The 26,305-nt window shown below is 47.4% G+C and overlaps 3 protein-coding genes and 1 long non-coding RNA gene across 8 annotated transcripts; 1 reads left to right on the top strand and 3 right to left on the bottom strand.

Annotated features, from left to right (window-relative positions):
* Positions 1 to 3,371: 3,371 nt before the first annotated feature.
* On the bottom strand, positions 3,372 to 6,971 carry LOC100836540 (LEAF RUST 10 DISEASE-RESISTANCE LOCUS RECEPTOR-LIKE PROTEIN KINASE-like 2.1). 2 transcript variants are annotated; one of them, XM_010232128.3, is made up of 4 exons: positions 5,953 to 6,964; positions 5,155 to 5,190; positions 3,825 to 5,040; positions 3,372 to 3,705 (listed from the first exon to the last, which is right to left on the bottom strand). In XM_010232128.3, exons 1-4 carry the CDS (start codon positions 6,764 to 6,766, stop codon positions 3,672 to 3,674), a joined length of 2,100 nt encoding a protein of 699 aa, XP_010230430.1. In that variant the 5' UTR covers positions 6,767 to 6,964; the 3' UTR covers positions 3,372 to 3,671. The 2 variants fall into 2 exon arrangements, with proteins under 2 accessions (XP_010230430.1, XP_010230429.1); XM_010232127.3 differs by having other exon boundaries at positions 3,372 to 5,040; positions 5,953 to 6,971.
* A 1,981-nt stretch (positions 6,972 to 8,952) lies between these two features.
* On the bottom strand, positions 8,953 to 23,084 carry LOC100835928 (LEAF RUST 10 DISEASE-RESISTANCE LOCUS RECEPTOR-LIKE PROTEIN KINASE-like 2.4). Of its 2 annotated transcripts, XM_010234659.3 has the most exons (10): positions 22,226 to 23,084; positions 20,502 to 21,110; positions 17,134 to 17,172; positions 15,770 to 16,835; positions 15,552 to 15,661; positions 12,493 to 12,648; positions 10,981 to 11,108; positions 10,800 to 10,877; positions 10,523 to 10,690; positions 8,953 to 9,969 (listed from the first exon to the last, which is right to left on the bottom strand). In XM_010234659.3, the coding sequence occupies exons 1-5, from the start codon at positions 22,932 to 22,934 to the stop codon at positions 15,556 to 15,558; spliced, it is 2,529 nt and encodes an 842-aa protein (XP_010232961.1). In that variant the 5' UTR covers positions 22,935 to 23,084; the 3' UTR covers positions 8,953 to 9,969; positions 10,523 to 10,690; positions 10,800 to 10,877; positions 10,981 to 11,108; positions 12,493 to 12,648; positions 15,552 to 15,555. The 2 variants fall into 2 exon arrangements, with proteins under 2 accessions (XP_010232961.1, XP_024315262.1); XM_024459494.1 differs by lacking the exons at positions 8,953 to 9,969; positions 10,523 to 10,690; positions 10,800 to 10,877; ... (1 more) ...; positions 12,493 to 12,648; positions 20,502 to 21,110 and having other exon boundaries at positions 15,348 to 15,661.
* On the top strand, positions 14,357 to 18,616 carry LOC112270902. 2 transcript variants are annotated; one of them, XR_002963499.1, is made up of 2 exons: positions 14,357 to 14,794; positions 17,535 to 18,616. It is a non-coding gene; the product is annotated as an uncharacterized LOC112270902 (long non-coding RNA). The 2 variants fall into 2 exon arrangements; XR_002963500.1 differs by having other exon boundaries at positions 14,359 to 14,794; positions 17,634 to 18,616.
* On the bottom strand, positions 23,005 to 24,505 carry LOC112270901. Of its 2 annotated transcripts, none has more exons than XM_024459497.1 (2): positions 23,516 to 24,505; positions 23,005 to 23,432 (listed from the first exon to the last, which is right to left on the bottom strand). In XM_024459497.1, exons 1-2 carry the CDS (start codon positions 24,207 to 24,209, stop codon positions 23,428 to 23,430), a joined length of 699 nt encoding a protein of 232 aa, XP_024315265.1. In that variant the 5' UTR covers positions 24,210 to 24,505; the 3' UTR covers positions 23,005 to 23,427. The 2 variants fall into 2 exon arrangements, with proteins under 2 accessions (XP_024315265.1, XP_024315264.1); XM_024459496.1 differs by having other exon boundaries at positions 23,005 to 23,417; positions 23,516 to 24,504.
* Between the last annotated feature and the right edge of the window lie 1,800 nt (positions 24,506 to 26,305).

Raw genomic sequence — 26,305 nt, 5'->3', positions numbered from 1 at the left:
CGCTACTCCTGACGCTGGCCTTCCTCGTGCTATCATCGGGTATACCATTGTTAGTTTGTTCTCGCTCGTCCAACTTAATCACATATGGTCATGATCGATCCGTGTTTAATTCCCGTTCTTAATTGGTGATATATATGTGTTTGCAGATGCGCAAAAGGCCGATTGTAAGGTGATAATGATCAAGCTTTTTGGTGGGTGCTCTGGCGCCCCTTGTGCGTACGCATGCCACGATAAGAGACAGGAAACCAAATGGTGCCCTCCAAATAGCGATTGCAACGTGGAATCCGACTGTGTTGACAACAGGTGCAAGTGCTCCTTCTGCATATATACCCGCCCCCCAGGCTCCAACAAAGGAAACTATCTGATGGTGTACTAGTTAACCTGCTATAAGTTAAGATTAGTGCATGTTTCGCGAAAATAAAAGTGATAACGGGTTATATGGTGTAGCAGCAGAAGTACTATTCGCTGGAAAGTGATATAGACACACACAGAAATGAAGATTGTGCACACCAATACGTGGAACTATATGATCTATCTATTCAAAATAAATTAAAGAACTCTTTTGGTTAGGGCGCGCGTACAGGAAGATCGGACCATGAAGAATAGATAGCTGCATGTCACGTGCAAGCATTGTTATTGCATTTGTAAAATTTGAAACTTTAAAAAGATATAGGTCTCAAATCGTGTACTTGATTTCGGATCCGTCTTCATGGTTAGTTTTGTCTCGACGAGAACTTCGAAACTAGATCCCATATTGGTATGTTTTGACAAAAAAAAATCAGTGTCAAAAGTTACCACCCATTAATACATGAAGTTATCAGTCCTGACAGTAACAAGTTACCATATGATAAACTCTCAAAAAAAAAGAAAGACTAGTTACTTATGCGTTAAAGTTGCAACCCAATAACATTGAAGTTTCCATCTCTGTTAGTAACAAGTTACCACATGATAAGTTCATAGCAAAAAAGAATGGTTACTTATTGGTTAAATTTACCAACCAGATAACATATGAGTTACCATTTCTGGTACTAACAAGTTATCACATGAAAAGTCTATACAAAATAGGATGGTTATTTACTTATGAGTTAAAATTACCAGCTAAAAAAATATGAAGTTGCCACACTGTTAGTAAGAAGTTTTCACACGTCAACTTCATACAAAATAGGATGGTTACTTATGTATTAAAATTACCACCCAACAATTTATGAAATTGCCACTATATTAGTATCAAGTTACCACATGGAAACAGTGGTAACTTATTTCGGAGTATGATGGTAACTTGTGCATTATTGCTTCGTAACAACAAATATCAAAAAATATGTCAAAAAATATTTCGAATGGGATCTAATTTTGAAACTCTCATTGATACAAAGCTAACGGTGAAACCGAATTGTGAATCGAACAAGCGGTTTGAGCTATAAAATATTTTAAGTCTTAAAATTAGCTAGTACAAAGTGTATACATGCAGCCATGCATACAAGACAAAATCTCATCAATTCACAAGTACAAGATGCATGCATGCAACCATGGCCAATTAGCATCGCACGTGGTTCTGCAGAGGCAGTGCATCCAAACCAAGGCTAGCAGCACGATGCCCACCATTCGCGCGGAAAGACAATCACGTGGCCTGCGAGATCAACTCCGCATTGGAAGCTGCTCGGCCAATACAAAAGTGTGTGTGAGAGAACGAAACAAAGAATGTCAGCTCTTTATGAATAAGGCTACCTTCTCCTCTTTCCTCTAATTTTTCTTTTCTACATCAGCACAAATCCTACATGATGATTACTTTGTTGTGCCAACCTCGGTGGCGAGAGACAGGGATGGCAAAGAAGAAGCTCTCGTGGAGGGATCTGGGGATGGAGAGGTCGCGAGAACGAGGAAGACGAGGCAGTGTGGGCGTGACAAGACAGTTTGGCCTTATAGCTCGGCTTCGTATTGGGCTTGAAAGCTGTTCATGGGCCGACATCTGTGGCCTTATAGCTCGGCTTCGTATTGGGCTTGAAAACTGTTCATGGGCCGACATCTGGAGGCCCACGTAAGACGTACAATACTCCAACAGAAGGCCCGCCTTCTGTTCTTCAGGGATTCCAAGGGGGAATTGCTGTCCCCGCCGCCGCCGCCACCTCCGGGGATCGCCGCCGCCAAGCGCATCTACCGCCGCCCCGCCGCCGACGGCCGCAGTTCCGGGATGATTCTGCCATACCTACTTCGGACCAGTGCGAGCGTGCAATACGCGCTAGCGATGCTCGCGCCGCCCCCGTCGCCGTCGCCTGCGCAAGCCGCGGCCGCGCTCGATAAGATACACCGCCGGCGGCTGCGTTCTGCATAAATGTCTCCTCCCGTAGGAACAGAACTCATATCCTCATCCAAATCCTACCCCGTCCACTGCCGGTATAGTCGCAACCACAAGCTTCATTTCATTTCCCAGCGTCTCCAATACAAGCCCAATCGACGTCTCTGATGCTGCTCGGCGGAGCTCCGGTCCGGCGGTCGAAACCGACTCCCCTCCAGAAACTTCGGCCATCTATTCTCCGGCGACCACCACACAGGTTATGAATTTCTGACAGGTGATCAGCACAAACTACCACCAAGCTGTTTTTTCCTCAAACCCTTCATTTTGTTTCCCTGTTGTGCTTTCTTGCTGCATTGTTTCCACACAGAGAACTCTGAAATTTCACCCAAGAAAATCTACATTCTACAAACTGGCCGTTAATTGTCAACAATTTAGGCTTAAATGGATGCACTGCATCTGCTCCTCCCACGGGTGATGAGTGTGTCAAGAACACAATCAACTTATCTTTCCTTCACAATGATACTTCTGTATGTTAATTTGGGAGAGCGCTTCTGAATAATTGGGTGCTAAATTGTCTAGCACCCCTCCACATATCTCACCAGAAATAGCATGGGTAGGTATGGACATCATTTCATTTTTTTTAACGGTTTTGCTATTTGAAAGGAAGGCTGAAAAATAACTATTTTTCAATCACCTTTGATGATTGTTCTATTAAATTTAAGGATTTGTGTAGGTACAAAAGTGATGGGGAAATCTTGATGATATGGCTGTGAATAGTTTACCGAGAAATAACTATTTCGAAATTGACTGAGCCATAGTCTAAAAAATTACCTATCTAATTGCCATGTAACCGCAATCAGGTTACTGCGTTAGACCTATGTAATAGCAAATTTGTAAACATGAATCAGGATTTATCATTTGACAACCCCTTTTCATAATCCCCTGGTATATGGGTTTATTGGACAAAATTGTTTTTCTAATTGAACTTAAGCCATAGATGAATAGTGTCAAACCCCGTGACCCCCTAGTCTGAAGAGATAACTCTGTCCAGCACACTGATTGCATTTGCAAAATCATATAGGGGTGCAATATTAAATTCAAGATTTGATTAGAATTCCTGTTCGGTAAACATCTAGGATTTTCCGTGTGCCGTGGTCACCGGCGATCACAAATCCCCGGTAGCTAAAACCTTGACCTCGGTTAATCTATACAGTTCTTTCTCAATCGTTTGCTCCTTTACACAAATTAAGAACTTTTTGGTGGCGCATCACAACAACAGGCCGGCATCTAACTTTGTATCATGTTTTGGTTTTTGTCATCTTCAGACATCCAAGTCTCTGCTTCTTCTTCTCTTGACCAGAAAACCATCTCTTAATAATTACACTGTGCTCCCCGGTGTAAGCGATCTTGATCTGGTCAAACAAGACATACACCGATCATGCATAATAAGTGGTCATCAAATTTCTTTGGTGGTCAATTCAGAGATGCACAAGAACAATTAAAATGGATGAGTAATAGTCCAGATGTGTACCGTTGAGTGAAGGCCGAGGTAGAAGAAGGATAGCTCGAGGGGAGCGAGTGCGACGGCGACGGCGAGGGAGACAAAGGGTGGTAGGGCCTGGGCGGCAACTCAAGCTCATGGACGCTCCTCTCCAGCATCTCCAGCACCCCGCTCATGGCCGGCCGGCTCGCTGGCACGGTCTGAATGCACCACAGCCCAATCAGCGCCATCTTCCTCGCGATCATCTCCCCGCCATCCTCGTCTCCGGCGCCGACATCATCCTGCAGCAACAGCACGCCATTGTCGCCGAGCAAGTGGTCGTAGATCCAGAGCGGGAAGAAGAGGCCACCATCGTGCGCCTTCTCGGCGGCGGCGTAGGCCTTGACGTTGCTCCGTCCAGCGACCATCTCCAGCAGCAGCATCCCGTAGCTGTACACGTCGGACTTGGCCGACACGACCCCGAACCCACGGGAGAACACCTCGGGCGCGATGAACCCCACGGTGCCCCTGGCGTCGGCCATGGTCAGCACGCTCGCCTCAGGGTCGCACAGCTTGGCCATGCCGAAGTCGGCAACCTTGGGCCGGAACTCCGCGTCCAGCAGCACGTTGTGCGGCTTCACGTCGAAGTGGATGATCCGAGTGTTGCAGCCCTCGTGCAGGTACTCCAGCCCCCTCGCCACCCCCACCGCGATCTCCTGCAGCGTCTCCCACCCCAGAGTAATGCTGCCGTTGCCGCCATTGTTGGAGGAGTCGGAGGAGTAGATGTAGCGGTCGAGGGAGCCGTTGGGCAAGTGCTCGTAGACGAGGGCGCGGCGGGGGCCTTCGAGGCAGAAGCCGAGCAAGGTGACGATGTTGACGTGCGAGGTCCGTCCGATGCTGATCACCTCGTTCAGGAACTCCTCGCCTTTGGGCTTGGACTTGGTCGACTCGTGCAGGAACTTCACGGCCACCGTCCGGCCACCGCCGCCATCGCGGGGAATGGTTCCGAGGAACACGGCGCCGTAGCCGCCTTCGCCGAGCTTGTGCTTGAAGGAGCCGGTGATCTTCTTCAGCTCCGAGTACCTGTACCGCCTCGGAGCCAAGGACCCGTACTTCTGCAGCAGCTTCTCCACGTTGGCGTTGTCGGCTCGGGCGTCTCTGTCCATGACGACGTTGGATAGTAAACTGGATCTCCGAATTCGTCGGTGGAACTTCAAGACGATGACGAGGCATGCCAATAGAAAGCCAGCTGTGATCGACAATGACACTGAAATTGAAAAAACATGATCGTACAGACGTGAGTATATACGTATGAGTGTATACGTATGACTGGTTGTTGAAACATAAATATGATGCTCTCTTTTATGTAAGTATACTTTACCTATCAGGATGACTCTGTTTCTGGATTTCTTCGCACCTGCTTACATGGAAAATGTCAATACATCTAGATCTATATATGCAGAATTAATGTATGCATCAAACAAGGAACTGATCAGTCAAACTATTTGATCAGAATAATCAATCAATGGAGCTGGTGAGATCAAGACTAGTATTGTATCCTGATAGTGATGCCACTTTTACTGTACTTGCACGCGTCATTGATGAGGCAAGAGTTAACGATCGCGTGAACTCTTACCGGACTGGCAACGGAACAGATTAAACGGCAGGACTTAGGACTTGGGAGTAGTTTAAGCTTGGCTGGACTCGGTAAGCCGGTAGCTAAGCTAGATGTTTCGTCCAAGTTCACACAGACGCAAGCAATGGTGAGGCCGGAGGACGTGGAATTCAGGCAAGTTGTAGCTAAAGTACTGTATATTTTTAGGCAGGAACCTACCTTACCTAGAATCCATGTGCAAGCAAGAGGCTATTTTGTAATCCGGTTGATGGGATGACATCGATCGACGAACGTGACATGCGCTGACCCAGTAACCAAGTCCAAGCTCGCGCGCTAGCTAGGGCGTGCAATTAACACGTCATGTCAGTAGCCTGGTCAACTTTGAGATGCCTTGTCCTAAAAGTGTATTGGCCTACTAACTCGATCTTGGTTACAGTAGTTAATTCCCACGAGGAGCAACATGTTTGTGCCAACATGCAATCAGATCGATCATAGGGAAAATCAAAGAAGGCAAATGAAAAGCAAAAGGTGACCAATAATAAGCTGCTTTAGTTAATTGATTACCGCATCTTGCCGGGCGCGAGGAGCCGTCGTTGCAAACGCAGGCGAAGGCGTCGGCGTCGGCGTCGAACCCGCAGCGGCCACCGGAGCCCTCGCAGGCGCCGCAGTCCCCCGCCGATGCCCTCCACTCCAGCACGTACCCTCCCCTCAGCAGCCTCGGGTACTCCTCGCCGATCATCTTCCCCGGAACCGTCGACCCTCCACCACCAACGACCGGCACCACCGAGTAGTCGCACTTCCCGGCCACGGCCCTCGCCTTCGCCGTGTCGTAGCGCTCGTCCAGCCTCACCAGCGGCCGTGGCGTGGACTCGTTGCAGGCCACGGGGACGAACCCGGCCGGAGGAGGCGCCGCCGTGCAGTTGAAGAGGAAGACGAGCTGCCGGTTGGCGCCGGCGCTGGCGGAGAAGGGCGCCAGGCTGAGGCTGGCGGAGACGTCGATGCGCGGCACCGGGCACCCGGCCGTGGCCGGGTTCGTCTGCACGTTGTCGTTGGAGACGACGAGGGAGCGTGTGGAGTAGGAAATGCTCAGGATCTTGTAGCCGCCCCTGAAGGAGCGTGAAAGGGACGGGATCATGAGGTTGCTGTTGTTGTTGATTCTCAGGCAGTCGACTTGGAACGCCGACGGGCCGCAGGGGACGGAGGAGGAGGAGGAGGTGAGCCAGAACGGGTAGCTGATGCTCACGTTGCCGCATGTCTTGGGCGAGCAGCTTGGTGTTGCTGCTGTCACGGCTGCGGATGCTGTTGGATGGGGGAAAATGAAGCAAGTTGTGAGGATGGAGAAGAGGAGGAGCCGCGGCAATGGCGGACGGTGATCCATCTTGTTGGCGATGGATCCTGTGTGGGTGGGGAGGAAGAAGGTATTTAGAGAAGACTGTTGAGATGAGAATGGGATGGAGGAGAAGTTAATTAAGCGTTAATGAGGACTGTTTGACTCGTTTTTGGCTTGATTCTGTCAGCAGCTAGCTACTGTAACTAGCGCGGTTGGTCGTCGGTTTTCTTGGACCCGTCGCTGTGTTCTTCCGTTCCGTGTGAAATTACATGATTTTGGTCAAATGTTTAGCTTCCTCCTCCGTGCTGATTAGCGGCCCTACGTACGCACTTTTGGTGATGCTTGCACTGCATCAGGCGATGGTAATGCTTTCGCTGAGTGGGGTGATCGATCGAGTCCGTGTCTCCGTCAGGAACGACTTTTGTTTTTTCGAGAGAATTGATCTGGCTTTTTCGTCAGGAACGACTAGTCCATGCTGGTGATGTTGGGCTATCACAAGAACAAACTGGGCCTTTCGCAGTGACCCTCTCTTACCGGCCTGGAATAAAAAGAGATTCCATACAAAAAGTAGAAATTCTCAAAAAAGGAAGGGTCTGTCTATTGCACAGGCGACTGTTTTTTCTTTTCAAAACAGTCACCTGTTATTTTGTCAAAAACCAGTTGCCTGGTTTTTCGTCAAAAACCAGTCACATTTCAGATGAGCAAAATTCTGCTTTGGAAAAGAATGCAAAATTGCACTACAAAAAACTGCATTTGCAGGTGAGAAAAAGGCTACAGGTGCAAAGAAAAAAAGACTAGCTGGGCATGCAATTCCAATTAAACCCACCGCAATTGCATTTTTTAAAGAACTGGGATTGCACTTTAGACTAGTGTCATTTATACATCAGATAAAACATCAAACTCCCTTAACTATAGATAACCATAGAAATGTGACACTTTTGAGACATACATGCCGGTGCATATGTATTGGCAGCACAGTGGCGGAAAGAAAAACGAAGGAAAAACACGATGGAGCCTAGGAAAGAAAATAAGATATCCACACAGCAAAATCACCTAGAGAAGACATGAAACTGACCACATGGATGTTGGCAGCAGAACCCACTGCTCTAAATCACCCTCTTGCGGGGTTTTTCGGTGCTCTTTTCGACCAAGCAATGGTCAGCTGCAAGGAAAAGGATTAGCATTGCTTCAATCGTGTATGGGCTAACAAAACGTGAGTAAAAAGCTGGTGAGTTTGAAACTAGAACACAATCAGTCAAGGCATTGTTGTTATAAGTTTGGGATTGCAGATTTAAATTACTGAAAGTGAACTCACTAATCTGAAGCTGAAAAAAAAAGACAAATTACAGAATCGACTGAAACTGAGAATAAAAAGAGACTAAGACTAACACTGAGATTGAGAAGAAATTAAGCTTTGATTACTAGGAGTGAGATTGAGAATAAACTAACTGAAGACTCATAACAACGAACTGAAGACTGAAAATGACAAGAGCTAAATTGAAACCATGGCGCATAGATCGGCCAGAAGAAAATGAAGACATGTTAGCACTAGATTACATTGATAAAGCAGTGCAAATAATTACACCTTTGCAAAACATGCAAAAACAAGGTAACCAGGGCCGTGCAAAAAACTTTGGAAAGAGAGCTGGATAGAGTTTGCACTAACTCCAAGCTGGAATTGCGCCTGCGAAACAATGCAATTTTAGTTGCCATAGAGTGCAAAATGCCAACAATGTAATTACAAAATCTGAAAAGATATCCCTGCAATCCCCTAAAATTACAGATAGAATTCTAAAGCCTTTAGCAGATACAAAATCTGATTGGGCTTACTAAGCAGTGGATTTACAACCAGCAAAAACATGCAATTAGTGTTGCTGGGAGTGGATAAAAAAATGAAAATATATTTGTGTAATTGATCTTTACCACAATGTAACTTTTTGCAGTAACGTCATGCTAGGATTGCACTTTACCAAAAAAAAGTGCAATTCCGGGTACAAATGGGGTTCGAAAACAACTACGTTGATCATTAGAATAAGTTAGCTTTATTGCACCAACGTCTTGCTGGAATTGCACTTTAGAAAATGTGTGCAACTACAGTTGCAAATGAGTGTAAACACCCACGATCATAGTTATTATTGCACTAACGCCGTGCTGGAATTGCACCCTGCGGGAAAACGTGCAATTACTGTTGCGAGAGGGTGCAAGCAGAAGAAGCACATCTCAAACCACTGACATTTAAAAAGAACACAAGTGCTTCACAATCAATAGGAGGAGCTTGAACTTCCAGAGAAAAAGACATAATGAACACATAGAAAAATAGAAGAAATAGTGATTGTGAAATTGCAATTGCACTTTGCCAAGGTTGCAATCGCAGCTCGCCAACATTAGATTATTTGAAAGTAATCTATGATGAAAAATGACATGCCTGAAGTAGCAGAAACCACCAAGACCGCTGTGGTCATATCGTCTACGAGGCGCTTCACACTGCCGCCAGAGGATCCAAGTATCTCAACCTGCCTGCTGCAGTCCTTTTGCAGGGGGTGAAGCAGCTTTGGTGGATGATGTTCTGACTGAGCAGGAATGGCGAGTCCGGGCGGGAGAGGACAAGCCTCTCTCCAAGACGTGGACGGCAAAGGTGAGCGAGGTGCCGCCGGAATCACATATGTTGCTCTGGTCATTACTCATAAAACAACAACAATACATGCACAGAAGGACGGCAATTAAATTAGATAAAAATGCAAAATTCTTATGGTAATCATATGACTTGATATCTGCAAGCAATTGGGTACCATTTGGTTACTTGCAAGTGTTCAAGAGCGGGCTATTGACAATATAAACAATCTACATATGCAGAACACTAATTATCCACCAACTAATCAGGTATGTACTCACCCACAACCTACATTTATTGCATGCAGCTGCTCATAGTGGTGATTGTAATCCCAACTTGACAAAAGTTTGATTGCATTGAAAAAAGAACATTGCAGAAAATATACTAACAAGGTGGAATGTCTTAGGGACTACCTATTTTAGTTTCTGCGATTATTTTCAGATAAAACACCTCTAGTTTTGAAATCAATCTCTGGTTCTGCTTGTTTGAGTTCCTGAAATGAATATTGCACTCAAAATATATCACCAAAATGCACTGTCATTCACAGAATCACCAACAGCTGCTCCACATCACAACGGTCGGAGTCATGTTGCGAGCTAAATTCCTTCTCATAAGATCCAGTGTCGCCAGCAGAAATAATCTGCACACCAAAACACCATTAAACACACAAAAGTTCAGCTAAAGACCCTATAAAAAAACAGCATGAGCTGAAATCAGTACATATTTAGTCTAGCACCATTGATACTAGTGACCAAATTAACACTACCTGAAAATTTCAACAAAAAATGGACAGCTAGGGCAAATAAATCTAACTCTGGTGGTTTTAGAGCACAGAAATCCACAACATATATATCATGAGCAACACAATGAAGACTACCTCAAAATTTGCACCAATTCAATCTGAAAATTTCAGAATACGCTAGAATCCTATGTACCAAAACCCACACAAATCATTTCCGAAATCATATCTGCGCCAATGATCCGTTACACCTAGCAAAAAATCTGAATCCATTAACAAAACAGGACACACTTCCGCACCACAAAAACAAGAGGAATAAGAGTAAGAATCCCTCTGGCCGGGCGCATCACAACCCTGGCAACTACAACCGCGAATCTCTTGTTCTAGTTTATGCTATGCGCGAATCAAAACACAACATCCGCAAGCGGCTGAGACAAAGAACAAGGGAACTCACCAGCCCAGCCCGAAGCATGCTCCGACACGAACCAGAAAACGAGGGATTCAAAGAGAAATCAACAGCTGCTTCTGCTGCACATCCGTCCCCAACCAACCACGACGAGCGAGCAAAAAATCAGAGACTCACCGGAGGCCGGCGGAAAAGCAAACCCCTCTCGGCCCTGCACTGGTCACCTCACCCAAGCCACCAGGGCCAAAATCAGAGGCGCAAAAAGCGGGAGTACGCGCGAGCCATGAAATCTCAATCGACGGAGAAGGGAGAGCGGGGGACTCACCAGAGTAGGGTAGGGCGCAGAGAGGAACCCCACGCCGTCGACGAGCACTCGAACCCCTGCTGCCTCTGAAACCTTCACCTAGCCAAGGAGAAAGCACAAAAAACAAAAAAATTCAGCGGTCGAAACTCAGGAGCACAATAGCAGCAAGGGGCTCGCACAGAGGGGCCGCCGGGGATCTCACCAGAGGGCGGCGGTGAGCAAAACCCGCATACGGCGAACAGAATCGCTTCCCCTCTCTCGGCGGCTCGGCCTCTCGAGAAACTCGTACTACAGCAGAGCGAAATGACAAACTGAAGTAGCCGACTGAGTCTGGAAAGAAAAGAGACGACTCGAGGAAATTTTCACAAATCTTGATGTGCCGATCGAGCGGCGCCGATCGTCGCCTGATTTGACAGAAAAACCAGGCGCCTGGTGTATAGCAAAACGGAAAAAAAAAAGAAAGAAGTAGAACGATAAGTGAAAAATGAAATTATAAGGAACTAGCGTTCGTGCTTTCGTCCACTGGAGCGAATTAACTCGCTCAATTGCTACCAACTTGTTACAACTTATCCACTACCTTGCTTAATTTACGGTATTAATATACTCCGTCCCATATTAAGTGACTCAAATTTTCCCAAGCATGGATGTATGTATACCCAAAAAGCGTCTAGATACATGTAATATTTCGTCATTTAATATGGAACGGAGAGAGTATTAACGAGCATTAACTGATCACAAGTACTCAAGCCAACTATAAAACCGCTAGCTTTCCTTCACAACTCACAAGCAATGCTACTACACTTTCCATCAACACAACCACATCTGAGCTTAGCTAAGATGAGGATGTCCATTGTGAAGCCGCTTCTGCTCCTTGCCTTCTTCATGCTTTCACCCGGTATACATGCATACTTATCGATAGAAAAAGAACGTTTTAGATTGTGCGTGTGCCTTATTATTTATTCTCTTAAAGCTAGGTGCTATATTTGTTTTTGTTGCAGATGTGGAAGCGTATTGTTCCACGGAGATCATCCCGCCGAAACATTCTTGTGACCTCTGGGCTTGTGGGCGCGCATGCCAGAAGGAGTTGGCTCGCCATTCCTACCGGAAATGGGACTTCAATGCCACCTGCATTGACGATGATTGCCACTGCACTGTTTGCGGCCTTCAGGGATTAATGGATCAAGATGCGCAACACACATGATCTTTCCCTAGAGCTAGAGATCGACATGCTTTACCAGTTGCAGTAACAAACTCTTGTACGGGATATATATAAGTTCTGTTAGAAGATGAATAAAGTTGAGGCTTTGGTGCTTGGATTAATTTGTCTTTTGTTCCCCCCCACCTCCCCCGTATAGTGTTTTTTTATATAATCAATATATATACACTGTCGGAGTCTCTCCTACAGTTTTCGGTCAAAAAACTACCGACTCGTTCTCAAAGACGATCCGATTGCACAGTTTCCAAATTGTCCAAAAGATCGAGGTGGAGCTTGTGGAAAACTGTCGCCTCTCCTGGCGGCTCACCAGGACCGAGGACCACCATTCCGCCGGATCAGCCTCAGGATCAGCCATTATAAGCTACCATGTCTTCGGCATCTAATGGTGAACACTATACGAGTCGGTAGTTGCTAGAGACATTCTTCAATCTGTTGGCCGTGAGGCCAAAGTTTAGGTCAGTGCCGAGTTGTCGAGTGGGATAGGCTTTGAGAGCTTACCGGATGGATTGCCACGGAGAGACACTGGCTGAGCTGTAATTGTTAACCATATGCTGCTTCGGAGCTCTCTCTTCTATAAAAGATGATACACTTACTTGGGTGTATTGTAGAAAATAAAATACAACGGTAAGATGAGACGCGGGTGTACAAACACACCTGGTTGTAAGATAAAGAGAAAATAAGTAGTGCTCGCTCCGATGCATAATAAATGTCTCAAATTTAGTACAAAGAATGCAAAGTTATACTGGTCATAGTGGAAAATAACATAAAGTAGTAACATGTATATGTTACTAGTCTAAGTTACTACCTCCATAGTGGATAGTAACATACATGTGGTGTCATGCATTGTGTCATCCATAGTCTAAGTTACTACCTCCATAGTGGATAGTAACATCTTGCTTTGGTTTGTGTGATGTTATGGTAACATATCTAGTTACCACCTCACTCTCTTTTTTTATTTAATATCATGCCATGTTACCAAAATGACTAGTTAGCATCTTATGTTACTATCTAATTTACTCCCACTATGAGCAGCCTAAGTGTGACACACTTTTTATGGATCGGATAGAGTACGTATTAATTAACACATTTATGCTACCAAAACTTGTCATGACTTATCCAATGTCTTGCTTAATTTAGCATGACTTTACTAACAGAGTAACGAGTATTAATCAACGTAGGTACCCGAGCCACCTATAAAACCACTAGCTCTCATTCACAAATCACAAGTAGCCATCCATCCACAACACTTCCCATCGACACCACCACATCTAAGCTAAGCTAAGATGAGGATGTCCATTGTGCTGCTGCTTCTGGCCCTCGCCTTCCTTGTGCTTTCACCCGGTATACATGCATACTTATTCGTTTCTTGATCATGTACATGTATTTTTGTTTCACGGAGATCATCCCACCGACATCATTCTGTGAGCTCAGGGCTTGTGGGCTCGCGTGCCAGAAGGAGCCTGAACGCAATTTCTGCCCGAAATGCGACTTCAACGCCACCTGCGCCAACGATGCTTGCCAATGCACCATTTGCGGCAAGAGGGATAAATGGATCAAGACGCGCAAGCACATGCTCTTTCCCTAGAGCTAGGCCGGGATCGACATGCTTTACTAGGTGCCAATAAAACAAACTTGTGTTTGGAATCTATAAGTTGTGTTAGAAGAGGAATAAAGTTGAGATTTTGGCAACGATTAATTTGTCTTCTGTATTTCTCCCTAGGAAGAGAGGTTCTTTTCATTTCTCTTGCGCAACAATGAGACGACAGAAAAATGACATGTTCAAAGACTCGTGTAGTCATCATGTGGATCAGAACACGGGTGAGGAGTGAAACTTAAACTTTAAAAAAAAAAATTATAACTCACGCTTACAACCTTATTAGATCAAATGACTGAATGACGGCTACACTCAACTTCTGTTATATTACACCCTTCCATCGATAATAAATGAACTTTGTACTAAATTGCCGACTTTATTATGGATCGGAGGGAGTAATTAACAAAGGTTTTGGTATTTATAAGTTGCTTGTTTTTTAGTTAGCGTTTGCCCATCGAGACCTTAATTCTATGTCAGCACGTGGAAGAAGAAAGAGCATAGATGACACCCAGATATTAATCCAACGACTCTCATACGTCAACTCAGATTAAAGACTTTTATTCAAAAATCATACGCGATTAAAGACTTTTATTCAAAAATCATACGCCAAAGATAGGCCCGACACTCGATTAAGAATATACAAAATCTTCTCTCAATCTTTTTTTTTTGAGCGAAAATCTTCTCTCAATGTGATTTCAACTCCACCCGATTAGATCAGCGCCGTCCCCCGCGTGGGCTTCTTATCTCTTGCGGCCCTTTACTAATGGTATTTTCGTGCTCGGCCTTCCGTGGAGTCGAGTTTGTTTGGGCTGACAGTAACCCCGGCCTACGGGAAAGCCCATAATATAGCCCAAATCTGCCAGTGCTCATCGGCCGTTGCGCTACGCCGCCGCTGGCCGGCCGGTCGGTATGCCCCCGATTCGATTCGCCGCAGCCACGGGGGCATCGCAGAGCAATCGCTGGCCTCCATCCCCGACCCTCTCGGCGGCGGCGGCAGTGATTAGAGCGGCGGATTCAACGAGGGACCACGGGAGTGTTGTTGCCACGGACCAGCGCGGACCATCGGCTCGCCGGCGAGGGGAGAGCAGTGCGCAGCGGCAGGATGAGGGCGGCGGTCGCCGGTGCGGATGCGCGCGCGCGAGGGAGGATTTGGCGGTTCCTTTTGCTTCCGTGGTCGCCAAGAGCAGCTTCGGAGGAGAGGACCAAGTAAGTACAGTATGTGCCTTCCGTTTCCACGATTACTTTGCTCCCTAGGAATTGAAACAAATCGTCGCGGTGTTTAGATGGACACTTTACGCATCCATCGTTGGTGTAGAGCCTAAATGGCGTTTGTTGAGTTTTGAGCGAGATTTCTAGTCTGCGTCTGACATATGAATCCGATGCCCTTTTGGCACCTTGAATTTGGAACAGAAAACACATACAACGCCCCAAAAACTTTTGTTCCAGTTTTGGTGACCTAGGAGTTAGAACCATGGTTCCTGTTCGAAACATCAGACGCTTAGTATCAGCTATTTCCCCTTTTCAATTTGTTTGATTGGTTCCATACTACTTCCTTATGGAAGTTAATGTCATTTCTTTTGACAGAACTAACTAGTAAGTGTGCCTATGATTTTACTACGATGGCCATAATCGATGTTTTGTTTCGAATTGACACTGCAAGTTTGCCTCCCTACTCCCGTATCATCTATGTTGAAGTCAAAAGTATCACATCATGCCCCCTTCCTAAATTATGATGTGCTAATATTTATATCCCCCATCTACTGTGTAGTGACACTTTCGATTAAGAGAGCTTTGAGAATACATTTATCTGAGTACTGAACTATATAACCAGAAATGCAAACTACATGTTTATTCCAGATAGAGCCACCCTTAACTCTAGGCCATGCATGGAATACGTGTTATGATACAATGCTGAATTTTGTTGCGCTTGTTTAGTCTGTGAATATACTCTAGTACAGCTCACCTTCTCAAAGAGTCGGCAACCGTCGTAGGATGTTCGAATTCACAAGGCTTATCTCCTCAGGTATGGTAGAACTTGCACTTTGTACATTCATATTGTGAGTTGTATTTTCACTGTAATGAGAAATAAGTGCGTACATCAAGTTGAAATACATTATTATTTCAAAATAATAACTTTCACTGAAAAACAAAGGAACTAAAATATGTGGAGAAATATCTTACAGTAGTTCGCAGAAGTTCTGTTTCGGTGGCATGTCCAGGTCATCTACGCTTCTCTCAAACATTTCTAGAACTTTGGTGACAGTAGGGCGATACACAGGCAACACTTGTATGCACCACAAGCCAATTATGGTCATCTTTCTGGCGATTTTCTCAATTTCATTTGTGACTTCACATGCTTGTAATCCATCGTCTTGGGCAAAGTGGTCATAAATCCAATCTGGAAAATATTTTTCGCTGGATTTTTCAACAACCGATTTCACGTTTCTCCTGCCTCCAACCATCTCTAACAGCATCATTCCATAACTGTAGACATCTGACTTTGTTGAAACGACTCCAAACGTTCGAGAGTGAACTTCTGGAGCAATGAATCCAATTGTTCCTCTAGCACCAGTCATTGAAAGCTTGCTCTCCTTGGTACGACATAATTTAGCTAGACCAAAATCGGCAATCTTCGGGCAAAAGTTCTGGTCTAGAAGGATATTTTGAGGCTTAATATCGAAATGGATAATCCGTGTATTGCAGCTATGGTGCAAATATTCTAGCCCACGAGCAATCCCAATAGCTATTGCATAGAGCCTCTCCCATCCTAAAATTTCCTTGGGGTTCTCTGAGTAAATATATTTATCCAAGGAACCATTGCACATGTACTCATATATAAGCGCTCGTTTTGATCCCTCCAAACAAAATCCAAATAAGCCAACAATATTAACATGAGAGGTCCTGCCAATGCTCATAACCTCATTTACAAACTCATCCCCGTTTCCTTTGCAATCATGCAAGAATTTCACAGCAACCAGACGACCATCATGTAGTCTTCCTTTGAAAACCACACCATAGCCACCTTGGCCAAGCTGATTATTGCGAGAAGATGTTATCTTCATTACCTCTGAGTACACATACCTTTTTGGAGCCAGAGATCCATAAGATACTATCATGGCCTCATAATTCCTTTCAGTGCTGCTGCTAGTCTTTTTACAGAGAAGAAAGCATAGTCTTTTCCCCTTTCTATGCCATATCAGCACATAAATACATGTAGAGAGCAAAGCTGCAGCTGCTGATGTCAAAACTGACATTTGAAGCATATGTTATTTCCTTTATAGATAAAAGTTTATAATATGGACATTTAGATCTCAAAGACAGTAGTTTTAATTTCTATTTCTGAAAGGGTACAAGGTGGCGAAAGTAGGAACAAGCGAAAGGGCCATGGATATTTGCTTCAAATTGTATGCACAAACAAAGAGATGCTGTTTCAGAATTATATTTTAGGATCTATATTTTTAAAATTACTATAAAAAAACTCATTTTTTATGGACCGCGGACCTTTAACTAATTGCATAAAAAAGATTGTGAAAGTTTTAGGATACCTATTATTATTATCATCTTCGTGCCAGTCCTCTTGCTACCTGGAATATCACATAATATTTAGTTAAAAAAGCATTACCATCCAATGGCGTTACATTGGTTGTTTTTCCAAAAGAACAGTCACTGTATTTGAATCTTCAGTATCTTGTGAATGAAATTTAGAAAAGATACATTGCAGAATAGTGAAGAGCATGGAAATACACATCGGACTTTCTTTTGATTGAACAACTATGCCTGTTGTTTTGGTGCAATAATATAAGTTATAAGCCTATGTTGATTTAATAAGGTCCTAGCGTACAGAAAATGTTGACCTTAAACATTACTCATTATAAGGTGAGTTAGTACATTTCAGCCCAAAAAACTTATTAATATGCTTCTTTGGACCGGAGCAAACTCATGGCAGGTTGCGGGGTGCATGCGGCCGTCGGGGCAGAAGCACCTGAACTCGTTTAGGATAGCCTTGTACCGGCACTCACCACTGTTCGTGTTGTATTCGGCGCAGTCCACCGGCACCATCCACTCCAGCAGGAATCCGCGTCTCACGATCCCCTTGTAGGCATCCCACAAACGGAGTTCCGACCCGGGCATCACCAGTACCACCGACTCACCGAGTACCTGGTGGATGCCACTGGTCATGTGGCTTGCACTCTGCCTCCAGGCTCATACCTCTGTCTGGTGTACCCGGATCATGTGCTGGGACCAGAACAGTTGATCTGGAGCGCGCCTGCGGGCAGTTGTGGCGAGCCGTTGGCGCAGAAGAAGAGCTCCCAGTTGGTGCTGCTGATAGCGAAGAATAAGAGCACGAAGCTGGTGGACATGTTGAAGCGCGTGCCAAGGCAGGGTTTGCCGGAGTCGACGAGGTTGGCATGGAAGGCCACGACGCAGCGGTCGCCATAGCGGATATCCAGAAGGCGGAAGTAGGATCACCCGTCCAGGCTGGGTGGCGTCATGCCGTTGGGGTCGTCGCACGTGATGCTGAAGGTTGGGTAGCTGCAGTGGGACGAGTGGTGGCCGTGCAGCCAGAATGGTTACCTGATGGTCATCTTGCGGCACGCTTCCGGGGCACAGCTTGCGTCCAGCGGCTGCGCCCGCAAGGCCAGTACAAGCAAAGGCAGGAAGCATAGGAGGAGGAGCTCGGAGGGAGCACGCATTCTGATATTGGAGCAAACGCCGATAGAAAGAAATAGTTTATTTTAAGATCGAAAATGGGACTTGATGAAGTAGCGGGCGTGAACTATGAAGAGATGAGGAGCTGATTTGTGTGACATTATACTATTGGAGCACTTGATTACGAAGGATACAGAGTTTCCTCAACGAGTCAACACAGTCCAACGATACCACGTCAGAACATGGTTTTGATCAGTTCCTGATGGCCAACATATTGCAAATGGTTGGAGCCCATTTGGTCATTTTGTTTTGTTTTCCCAAACGTTTGTACTGGTTGCTTTTGTTAGTGAAATATGATACTCCCTTTTATTATAAGAAGGTATCAATTGTGCAGATGGGGCTTGCTTGGCTGTCCCATCGAGCTTATTTGATCTTTGCAAAATAAAATAAAATTCTAGAATACGCCTAGGCAGGCGTATCATAATTATAAGAAGAATACCGCGATGCGGTTACATGCCCGGAGGCCTAAACGTTAGGGATTACTCGCTTACATTCCACGACTCATGCACCCTTACAAAAGGAACAAGGGTTCTATCTTTAAACAATCCCGCGCTCTCCCAAGCGGTGCCTTCTTGCTCAATAGATTGAGCCACCATCGACACGCACGGACGAACCCCCTCGAAAACAATCGCATTCCGGTGTCGCCAAAGGCACCAGCAAATGAGGACGATTCTCGTAGCGAAGTCCCTGCGAGTTCTTCGGTCGGCAAAAGTTAGGCCGGACCACCACGGCAACAAGCCAAGCTGACTACTCGGAATCAGATCCAGCCGCCTCCATCTCCTGAGGAAGATGTCCCAAATTTGTTTGGCGAAGGCACAGCCGACCAAAAGGTGGGAGATGGTCTCAGGTTCCTGGTCACAAAAGGGACAATGCGCCGGATGCGGCATACCACGACGACTCAAACGGTCTGCCGTCCAACAACGGCCTCTAAGAGCAAGCCAAGCGAACACCTTACAACGGCTTGGTGCCCTAGAACTCCAGAGATCGTCAGCACAAGGGGCAGCCTCTCTCCCAGAGAAGAAAGCACCGTAGGCCGAGGACGCCGTATATACACCGGAACGGTCCAGGTTCCACCTGAAAACGTCGTCGTCCGGCGACAGCTCCACCGTCTGGACAAGCTCCCAAACCGCAAAGAACTCGTCGAACTCCTGGCCGGTAAGAGAGGCACCCACTCCATGCACCCAAGCATTATCGTCCAAGGCATCAGCAACCGAGATCTTCCGTGCGCCCGGAGTCAAACGAGCCGACAAGGTAGGAGCGATCATCTCGAGGCTCACACCATCCAACCAACGGTCAATCCAGAACAGTGTGCGCTGTCCATTCCCCACCGAGACCGTGACGGCCGCATGAAACAAGTCAAGCGACTGATCCGAGATCTGCAGATTAAGATCAGCCCACGGTTTCGCCCTGCCCGTCCTTTGGAGCCAGCACCATCTAGTTCTCAACGCCACATTAAGTAGCCGTAGGTTCGGAAGTCCTAGGCCACCCATTGACTTCGGAGAGCAGACCGAGTCCCACGCGACCAAGCAATGTCCACCACGAACATCACGACGACCTTTCCAAAGAAAACCACGGCAGATCTTCTGGATGTTCTCGATGAGTTTCACCAGGAGATCAAGGGATAGCATGGCATAGACCGGCATGGCACAAAGAGTCGATTGCACCAAAGTCAACCTGCCCCCTGAAGAGAGCAAGGGCGCCGACCACATCTTCAACTTGCCAGCCACTTTATCAATGAGGGTGTGAAGTTGCGTCGCCGACGGTTTTCTCAACCCGAGGGGAATGCCAAGGTAGCAGCAAGGGAAAGGTCGGACCACACATCCCAGCCCAAAAAACTTATTAATAAGATCTTTGCAATTTGACCATATAGGTGACAAAAATCTCTGGCAAAACCATTTTGAAGTCCAAAACTACACAGTATGAAGAAAAACAACTTGTGGTTTTATCATCCAGAACCAGTTCAATTTCATGTCTGAAACAATCAACAGTACAGTATGCAATATTTCAATGTTATGCATGTTTAGTTGTTGCATTGCTCCGTAATTTATTATATACTTATTTCCAGATTAAAGCATTTATAAAGTTTTCTTTTCCACATGTTGCTACAGATAGTTGATCAAGTTGAAGCCAAGCGTCCGAGCCTCGGATCTGACGCCTGACATCTAGAAGATGCCCAAGATATAATTTGAAGAGTTGAGCTTACCGGTACCAGCAGGCGGGGACTGCCATGTGAGAAGGAAGCCACCGCTGATGAGCTCTTCGTAGTTGCTCGCGTCCACCTCGCCCGATGATTCCCCCAGCACCGGCACAACGGTGGCCTGGCAGCCCTCTGTAGCGTAGTCTCCGTCTCCAGCACCATCGTAACGCCCTCCGGCGCGGACAAACGCGTTGCTCTCGTTCCCGCACCTCATCTCCACCAGCGTCTCGTCCTGATGTGCTGCTGGTGGTTTCGTGCAGTTGTAGAAGATGAGATCCATGTTGAAGACGGGATTGATCTTAAACGGAGGGGTCAGTTTGACGGAGGTGTTCCGGCTCGGGATATGGCAGCGGTTGCTAGAGGCGCGTAAGGCTTCCTGGTTGTGTTGATCAACGACACGCAAACTGCGCTCCTCGTAAGAGATGTTGATGATAGCAAATCCGGACTTTAAACCGTAGACGCTCCGTATAATTGGAGTTCCCTTAAAGCAAGTGACCTCGAAATCGAGGGAACCACACGATCTTCCCGTCTCCCAGTCAGGGAGCCAGAATGGTTCGGAGATGGTCAGGTTGCCGCATATCTTGGGCGCCGAGCAGCCTTCCCCTTGTTCCTCGGCTGCTGTGACCGCGAGCATCAGTGACAGCCACCAGGCCCAGAAGAACCAACAGCTCAGAGCCATGGTAGCACGCGAGATTTGGGATTGCTGCTGTAAATAACAAAAGGGGGGGTTGTGACTGACTCGTTGATCCTGGGTTGCTGGGAGAAGCAGGGGAGAAGAGAACTGTGGTTGAAGAATGAAGAGTACTGGAGTCCCGGGCAACCTAGCTTCGTCCACACGTCGTAGCCCCTGGGATACGGGGTCTGAAGGACTTGTTGACTTGCCGAGGAATAATTTTTCAAGAGAATACGGTCCGGCGTAAACCCAAGGAAAAGTCTCCACCAGTGGAGAATGAGGTGAGAACGCGATTTGATCATGAATAGTGGACAAGGGTTGCTTCTCCGCAGCACCGTGCTAGATAGGAGAGTGAGCAGTAACATGGCTGAGCACAGCATGTCAGCTGCAGGGACATGAAACAGATGAATCTTCTTGCGAGTACTATGTACGTAGCAGCGGAGCAATGCAAGTGTGCAAACCAGAGTGGCAGATGTCGCTGCGTTTGGAAGGACGCTAGTATCACACGGCAGACGCTAACAATTGATGGTGCCTGTCGTTGGTTGCTGAATTTTCCGACGCCTTCAAAATCTTGACCGCTCTATATAAGTTTACAGTGACCAGAATTGTCCGTGGGGTTTGCCTTCCACCAGCACTGACCGACGCAGACAGCTGCCGCATCTCTCACTAGTCATTTGAAATGCTCCGTCTGTTCGTTAAAAAAAATGCTCCTGGTCTATTTTTATTTGACGGAATTGTATTTCAGGTTTACACTTCAGATTGTTTGAGTTTTAGAAGCCTGCTTGCTGAGCGAGCTGACCTACACCTGCACCTCAGTTGCACTTCTTTCTGCAGCGGACTAATCTCGTGGCATGATTAGTTTGGCATGATGTAACTGCTTCGCCCGCAGTCTGTGTTGAAGCTTGTTTGTTCATTTATTTTTTGCATTTTCTTAACATTTATTAAGTGAGGAAAATTGTTGCGTCGGATTCCAATTCTTGGCACAGATCCAACCATGATATCGTCCTAGCTAGTTCTGCAGTAGCTGCCCCATAAACAATTTGACGAGTGAGCTTACCAACATTATCAGCAGCATCCGGCTGCGAGCCTTGCGTCGGCTGCCATGTGAGGAGGAACCCATCCCTGATGAGCTCCAAGTAGTCGCTGGCGTTCACCTTGCCGGAGTCGGATTTCCCCAGCACCGGCACGGCGGTAGAGTTGCAGCCTTCCAATTCATAGCCGCCGCCGCCGCCATCCCCGTTGTACGGTCCTCCCGCGCGGACGAACGTGTTGTTGCGGCAGGCGGTGTCCACGAGCCCATCTCGGCTCACCGTCTCCGGCGGCGGCGGCGCCTTGGTGCAGTTGTAGAAGATGAGGTTCTGGTTGAGTGGGCTGTTGGAGAACGGGAGGCCGAGTTTGGAGGTGGAGTTGGCCGTGGGGACATGGCACCCTCTCTCGCTGGGGGGATTGAAGCCCACGAGCTTGTGGGCGTCGGAGACGAGCAAGGAGAAGTTGCCATAGAAGATGCCGAGGATCTGGAGCCTGTACTCGCGGCCGTAGAACCCGAGGTACGGGATCTTATCTGTGCAGTGGACCTGGAACCCCATCAGGCCGCACTTGTTCTCCTCCGACCCGTCCACGAGCCCGAACGGGGGCGACACGATCAGGTTGCCGCATCGCTCGGGTACGCACGCCGCCGCCGCCAGCAGCAGTGGTGCCGGGACCCGGGAGACGACGACGACGAAGAAGAAGAAGAAGAAGTACAGGAGGAGCAAGGCGCGGGCCATAGGAACATGTACGAAATTAAGGAAGAAAGAGTCGGATCGGACTGGCTGACGACGATTGCAGTCGGTGAGGAACAGAGGAGGACAATATAATAATAATCCAGTAGTACGATTGATCGAACTGCATCAAGGTAAGTATATGTATTAGCAAGTCAGTGTGGATGGAGTGGGTCATGGCCGAAACGTTTGACTGATCGCACGACGTCTCTCTCTGCTGGGCAGCGGGGATGGAATTTTCCCGGGTCGTCGTGATCAGCAGTGATAAGTGACAGACGTGACCGGAGAGAGACCAAGGAGGAGTTCATCGTCTCGGTTCCGGATGCCGCACGCCGCTGCCTCCTGTCGGAGAGAGACCAAGGAGGAGTTTCTCTGCGTCTTCTTCCACTTGGTTGAGAACTTAAAACGGTGTCCGTACACGCGTGGAGTCACGGGTAAACGGTAAGCGCAGACAGACTGTACGCAGTCACGCCGGTGCCTGGGGCCAACCTGTACGAGGTCAAACTACACTACGATGAAGCTTCCGCCAGACGTAAGAAGAAGATTACGCACTACGGAGTAATTTTATCGAGGAGCGAGCAGCTTACCTGCAGGCCATGTGAGGACGAAGCCATGGCGGATGAGCTCCTTGTAGTGGCTCGCATCCACCTCGCCTGATGATTGCACTGGCATGACCGTAGCGGCGCAGCCCTGTATAGTGTAGTTTCCGTCCCCGGTCGCACCGTAACGCCCTCCCGCGCGGACAAACACGTTGCTCTCGTTCCCAAACCACGGCATCTCCACCGGTGTACTCGACCCGTCGTCCCGATGTGCCGCCGCCGCAGCTTCTGTGCAGCTGTAGAAGATGAGCTCCATGTTGGCGACGGGGTCGATGCTGAACGGAGGGGCCAGTCTGACGGAGGTGTTCCAGCTCGGGACACAGCGGCCTGAGGCTTCCTTTTTTTGCGGGGAAAAGGCTTCCAGTTTGTGTCCATCAACGACACGCAAACTGCGTTCCTCGTAAGAGATGTTGATGATCGCAAAACCAAAGCGGGGTAGAGAGCTCCGTAGAACTGGAGGAGTTGTGTTATTAAAGCAAGTGACCTCGAAATCTGGGCGATCACACGATCTCCCCGTCCGCCAGTCAGTGAGCCAGAACGGGCGGGAGATATTCAGCTTGCCGCACCTCTTGGGCGCCGAGCAGCCTTCTCCCCCTTGCTCCTGCTGCTCCTGATCAGACGCGGCGAGCGCCAGCAGCAGCCACCAGACGAAGACGAGCAAGAACCAGCTGCTCGGAGGCATCGGAGGATATAAGATTTGGAACGTCTGATCGACAGACAAGGCGTACAAAGGGGGTAGTGATCGACTGTACTTCTGAACTGAACTGCCTGTAGGCACGCACAGAAGTAGATCGAGAGGATACTGTAAATGGGTGAAGAATGAATGGTACTCCCTGCTACTCTATATGGGAACGACGATTGAACGGAGTCCAACTTCAGTTCGTTGTCAGAATGACCCCTTGGACGGGTAAGCCAGCCATGAGCTGCCAATTCCCCTGGTAACTTGACTATAACCCCGTTGACGGGCAAGTCGGAGGATATAAGATTTGGAACGATCTACTGCAGTGATCGTCTGATATCGACCAACAGGGCAACAAAGTGGTACGGTTTGTGGGCAGAAAGTGAGAGAGGATACCATACATGGTTGGGTAATGAATGATCGAGTAGGCAATACGATGCTACTAGCGAGTGGGATCCCGGGCAACCTCGGTCCACGCGTCCTGGCCCCTGGGATACGCGCGGGGTCTGAAGGACTTGTTGGCTTCCTGCCGAATGATTTTTCAAGATCAGAATACAGTCTAGCATAAACCCAAGGGAAAGTCTCCACCAATGAGAATGAGGTGTGCGCTGCGATGTGATCGTGATTCGTGGACGAATTAAGATTGACTCAGTATGCTTGGTAGTAACATGGATGAGCACAGCATGGCAGCTGCAGGGACATGAAACACATGCATCTTCTTGCGACGTAGTCCTCCGGTCCAGTAGTATCGCAAGAGTGCAAATTGGAAAGGACACGTACTCGAGTCACACGGCAAGACTCTATCAATTGCAGGTGCCTGTCGTTGGTTGCTGAATTTTCCAACGCCTTCAGAATCTTGACTGGTCTGTAAATTTAAGTGGACAGATGACTAGAGGACACGGTTTGACAACTGTCGCATATCTCACTTCCCAGTCATTTTTAAAAGCTGCGTTTTTAGAACAGGCATGCATACGACCATTCACGTACGATCTCTGTACTACTCAAGCTATGCCGTTCGATCTGAGTCTCATGTTTGATCTGAGGGTGATGGGTAGTGTCGTACAAGCATCGGACAAGAAATCGTCGGACGTATAGTAGCATGCAAATCCAAAGCGGAGACGAAAAGGTATTGGGCCATAGGAGCCCGTCCCACCCAGAGTCTGGGCCTAGTTTCCAAGGGCCGCACGCAGTCAAAGGCCCATTAGTAAACGCTCTTCGTTCATTTTCTTTCGGCGCTTGGGCTTGCAGGCGGGCTGTTAGCCCAAATCTTCCAATGTCACGCCGCCGCCGCCAGCGACTGGTATTGCCCCGACTCGCCGGCGCCGTCTCCGGGCGGTGCTGCTTACCTTGCCGCGCTCCTGCATCCCATCGCGAACGAAGATTCGCTAGCCTTTCACATTCTCCCGCCGCGTGAGAACATACGGCGGGTTGTGCGCACGCGAGGGAAGAGCGTGGGAATTAACCGGCGAGCAAAACCCTCGTCTCGCCAGCGGACGGAGATCGAGTAAGCACGCCGCGGGAGGACTGCGGCAGTCGTCATCATCGTAGCTGGCGTGGTTGTGCGCACGCAAGGGAAAAAAAAAGGGGTGGGTGCTGTTTGCTTCAGTGGTCGCCAAGAGCAGAGCAGCTACGGAGGGGAGGACCAAGTAAGTATGACAAAAATTAATGTTTGGTATAGAAAGTCACAATGTTTAGATGGATACAGTTTAGTTATGCAACCATGTTCTGAAAATTTAGTGTCGTTGTTAGAATTCAAATGGCGTTTACTGAGTTTTTGGGCGAGATTTGTTGTCTCGAAGGGTCTTGGTAGCTGTCTGAGTCTGACATAAGACTATAAGAGCACAGTGCCTTTTGGCAGTTGGAGCTTGGAACACAAAATGACTTTTATTCTGGAATTTTAGGGTCACTGTTAGTGCCTGAATGGGGATTGGTAGCAGTCCGTGTCATACATATGAATCCTTTGCCCTTGGTACTCCGAACTTGGAACACCGAACTGGCAAACTCGTCAAACACCCTCACAATTTCATTCTCTTTTTTGGTCCGTATTAAGTACAGTAATCTCAAACAGCTTTAATTATCTCCTGCCTAAATTTGTGACA

Source organism: Brachypodium distachyon, chromosome 2 (genome assembly GCF_000005505.3).
Source record: "Brachypodium distachyon strain Bd21 chromosome 2, Brachypodium_distachyon_v3.0, whole genome shotgun sequence".
Lineage (NCBI taxonomy): Eukaryota > Viridiplantae > Streptophyta > Magnoliopsida > Poales > Poaceae > Brachypodium > Brachypodium distachyon.
This window is presented reverse-complemented; position numbering and strand designations above follow the sequence as displayed.

Bases quoted from the DNA above. Each gene is read 5' to 3' on its own strand.
- LOC112270901 (XM_024459496.1), bottom strand. From the start codon at position 24,209: ATGCCTCCGAGCAGCTGGTTCTTGCTCGTCTTCGTCTGGTGGCTGCTG. The intron at 23,418-23,515 runs GTAAGCTGCTCG...GACCTCGTACAG, and splicing joins CGTCCTCACATGGCCTGCAG to GTTGGCCCCAGGCACCGGCG.
- LOC100835928 (XM_010234659.3), bottom strand. From the start codon at position 22,934: ATGGCCCGCGCCTTGCTCCTCCTGTACTTCTTCTTCTTCTTCTTCGTC. The intron at 21,111-22,225 runs GTAAGCTCACTC...CGGTCACAGCAG, and splicing joins GGATGCTGCTGATAATGTTG to CCGAGGAACAAGGGGAAGGC. The intron at 17,173-20,501 runs GTAAGCTCAACT...GTGATATTCCAG, and splicing joins GTCCCCGCCTGCTGGTACCG to GTAGCAAGAGGACTGGCACG.
- LOC100836540 (XM_010232127.3), bottom strand. From the start codon at position 6,766: ATGGATCACCGTCCGCCATTGCCGCGGCTCCTCCTCTTCTCCATCCTC. The intron at 5,191-5,952 runs GTAATCAATTAA...CCATGTAAGCAG, and splicing joins CTCGCGCCCGGCAAGATGCG to GTGCGAAGAAATCCAGAAAC. The intron at 5,041-5,154 runs GTAAAGTATACT...TTTCAATTTCAG, and splicing joins AAACAGAGTCATCCTGATAG to TGTCATTGTCGATCACAGCT.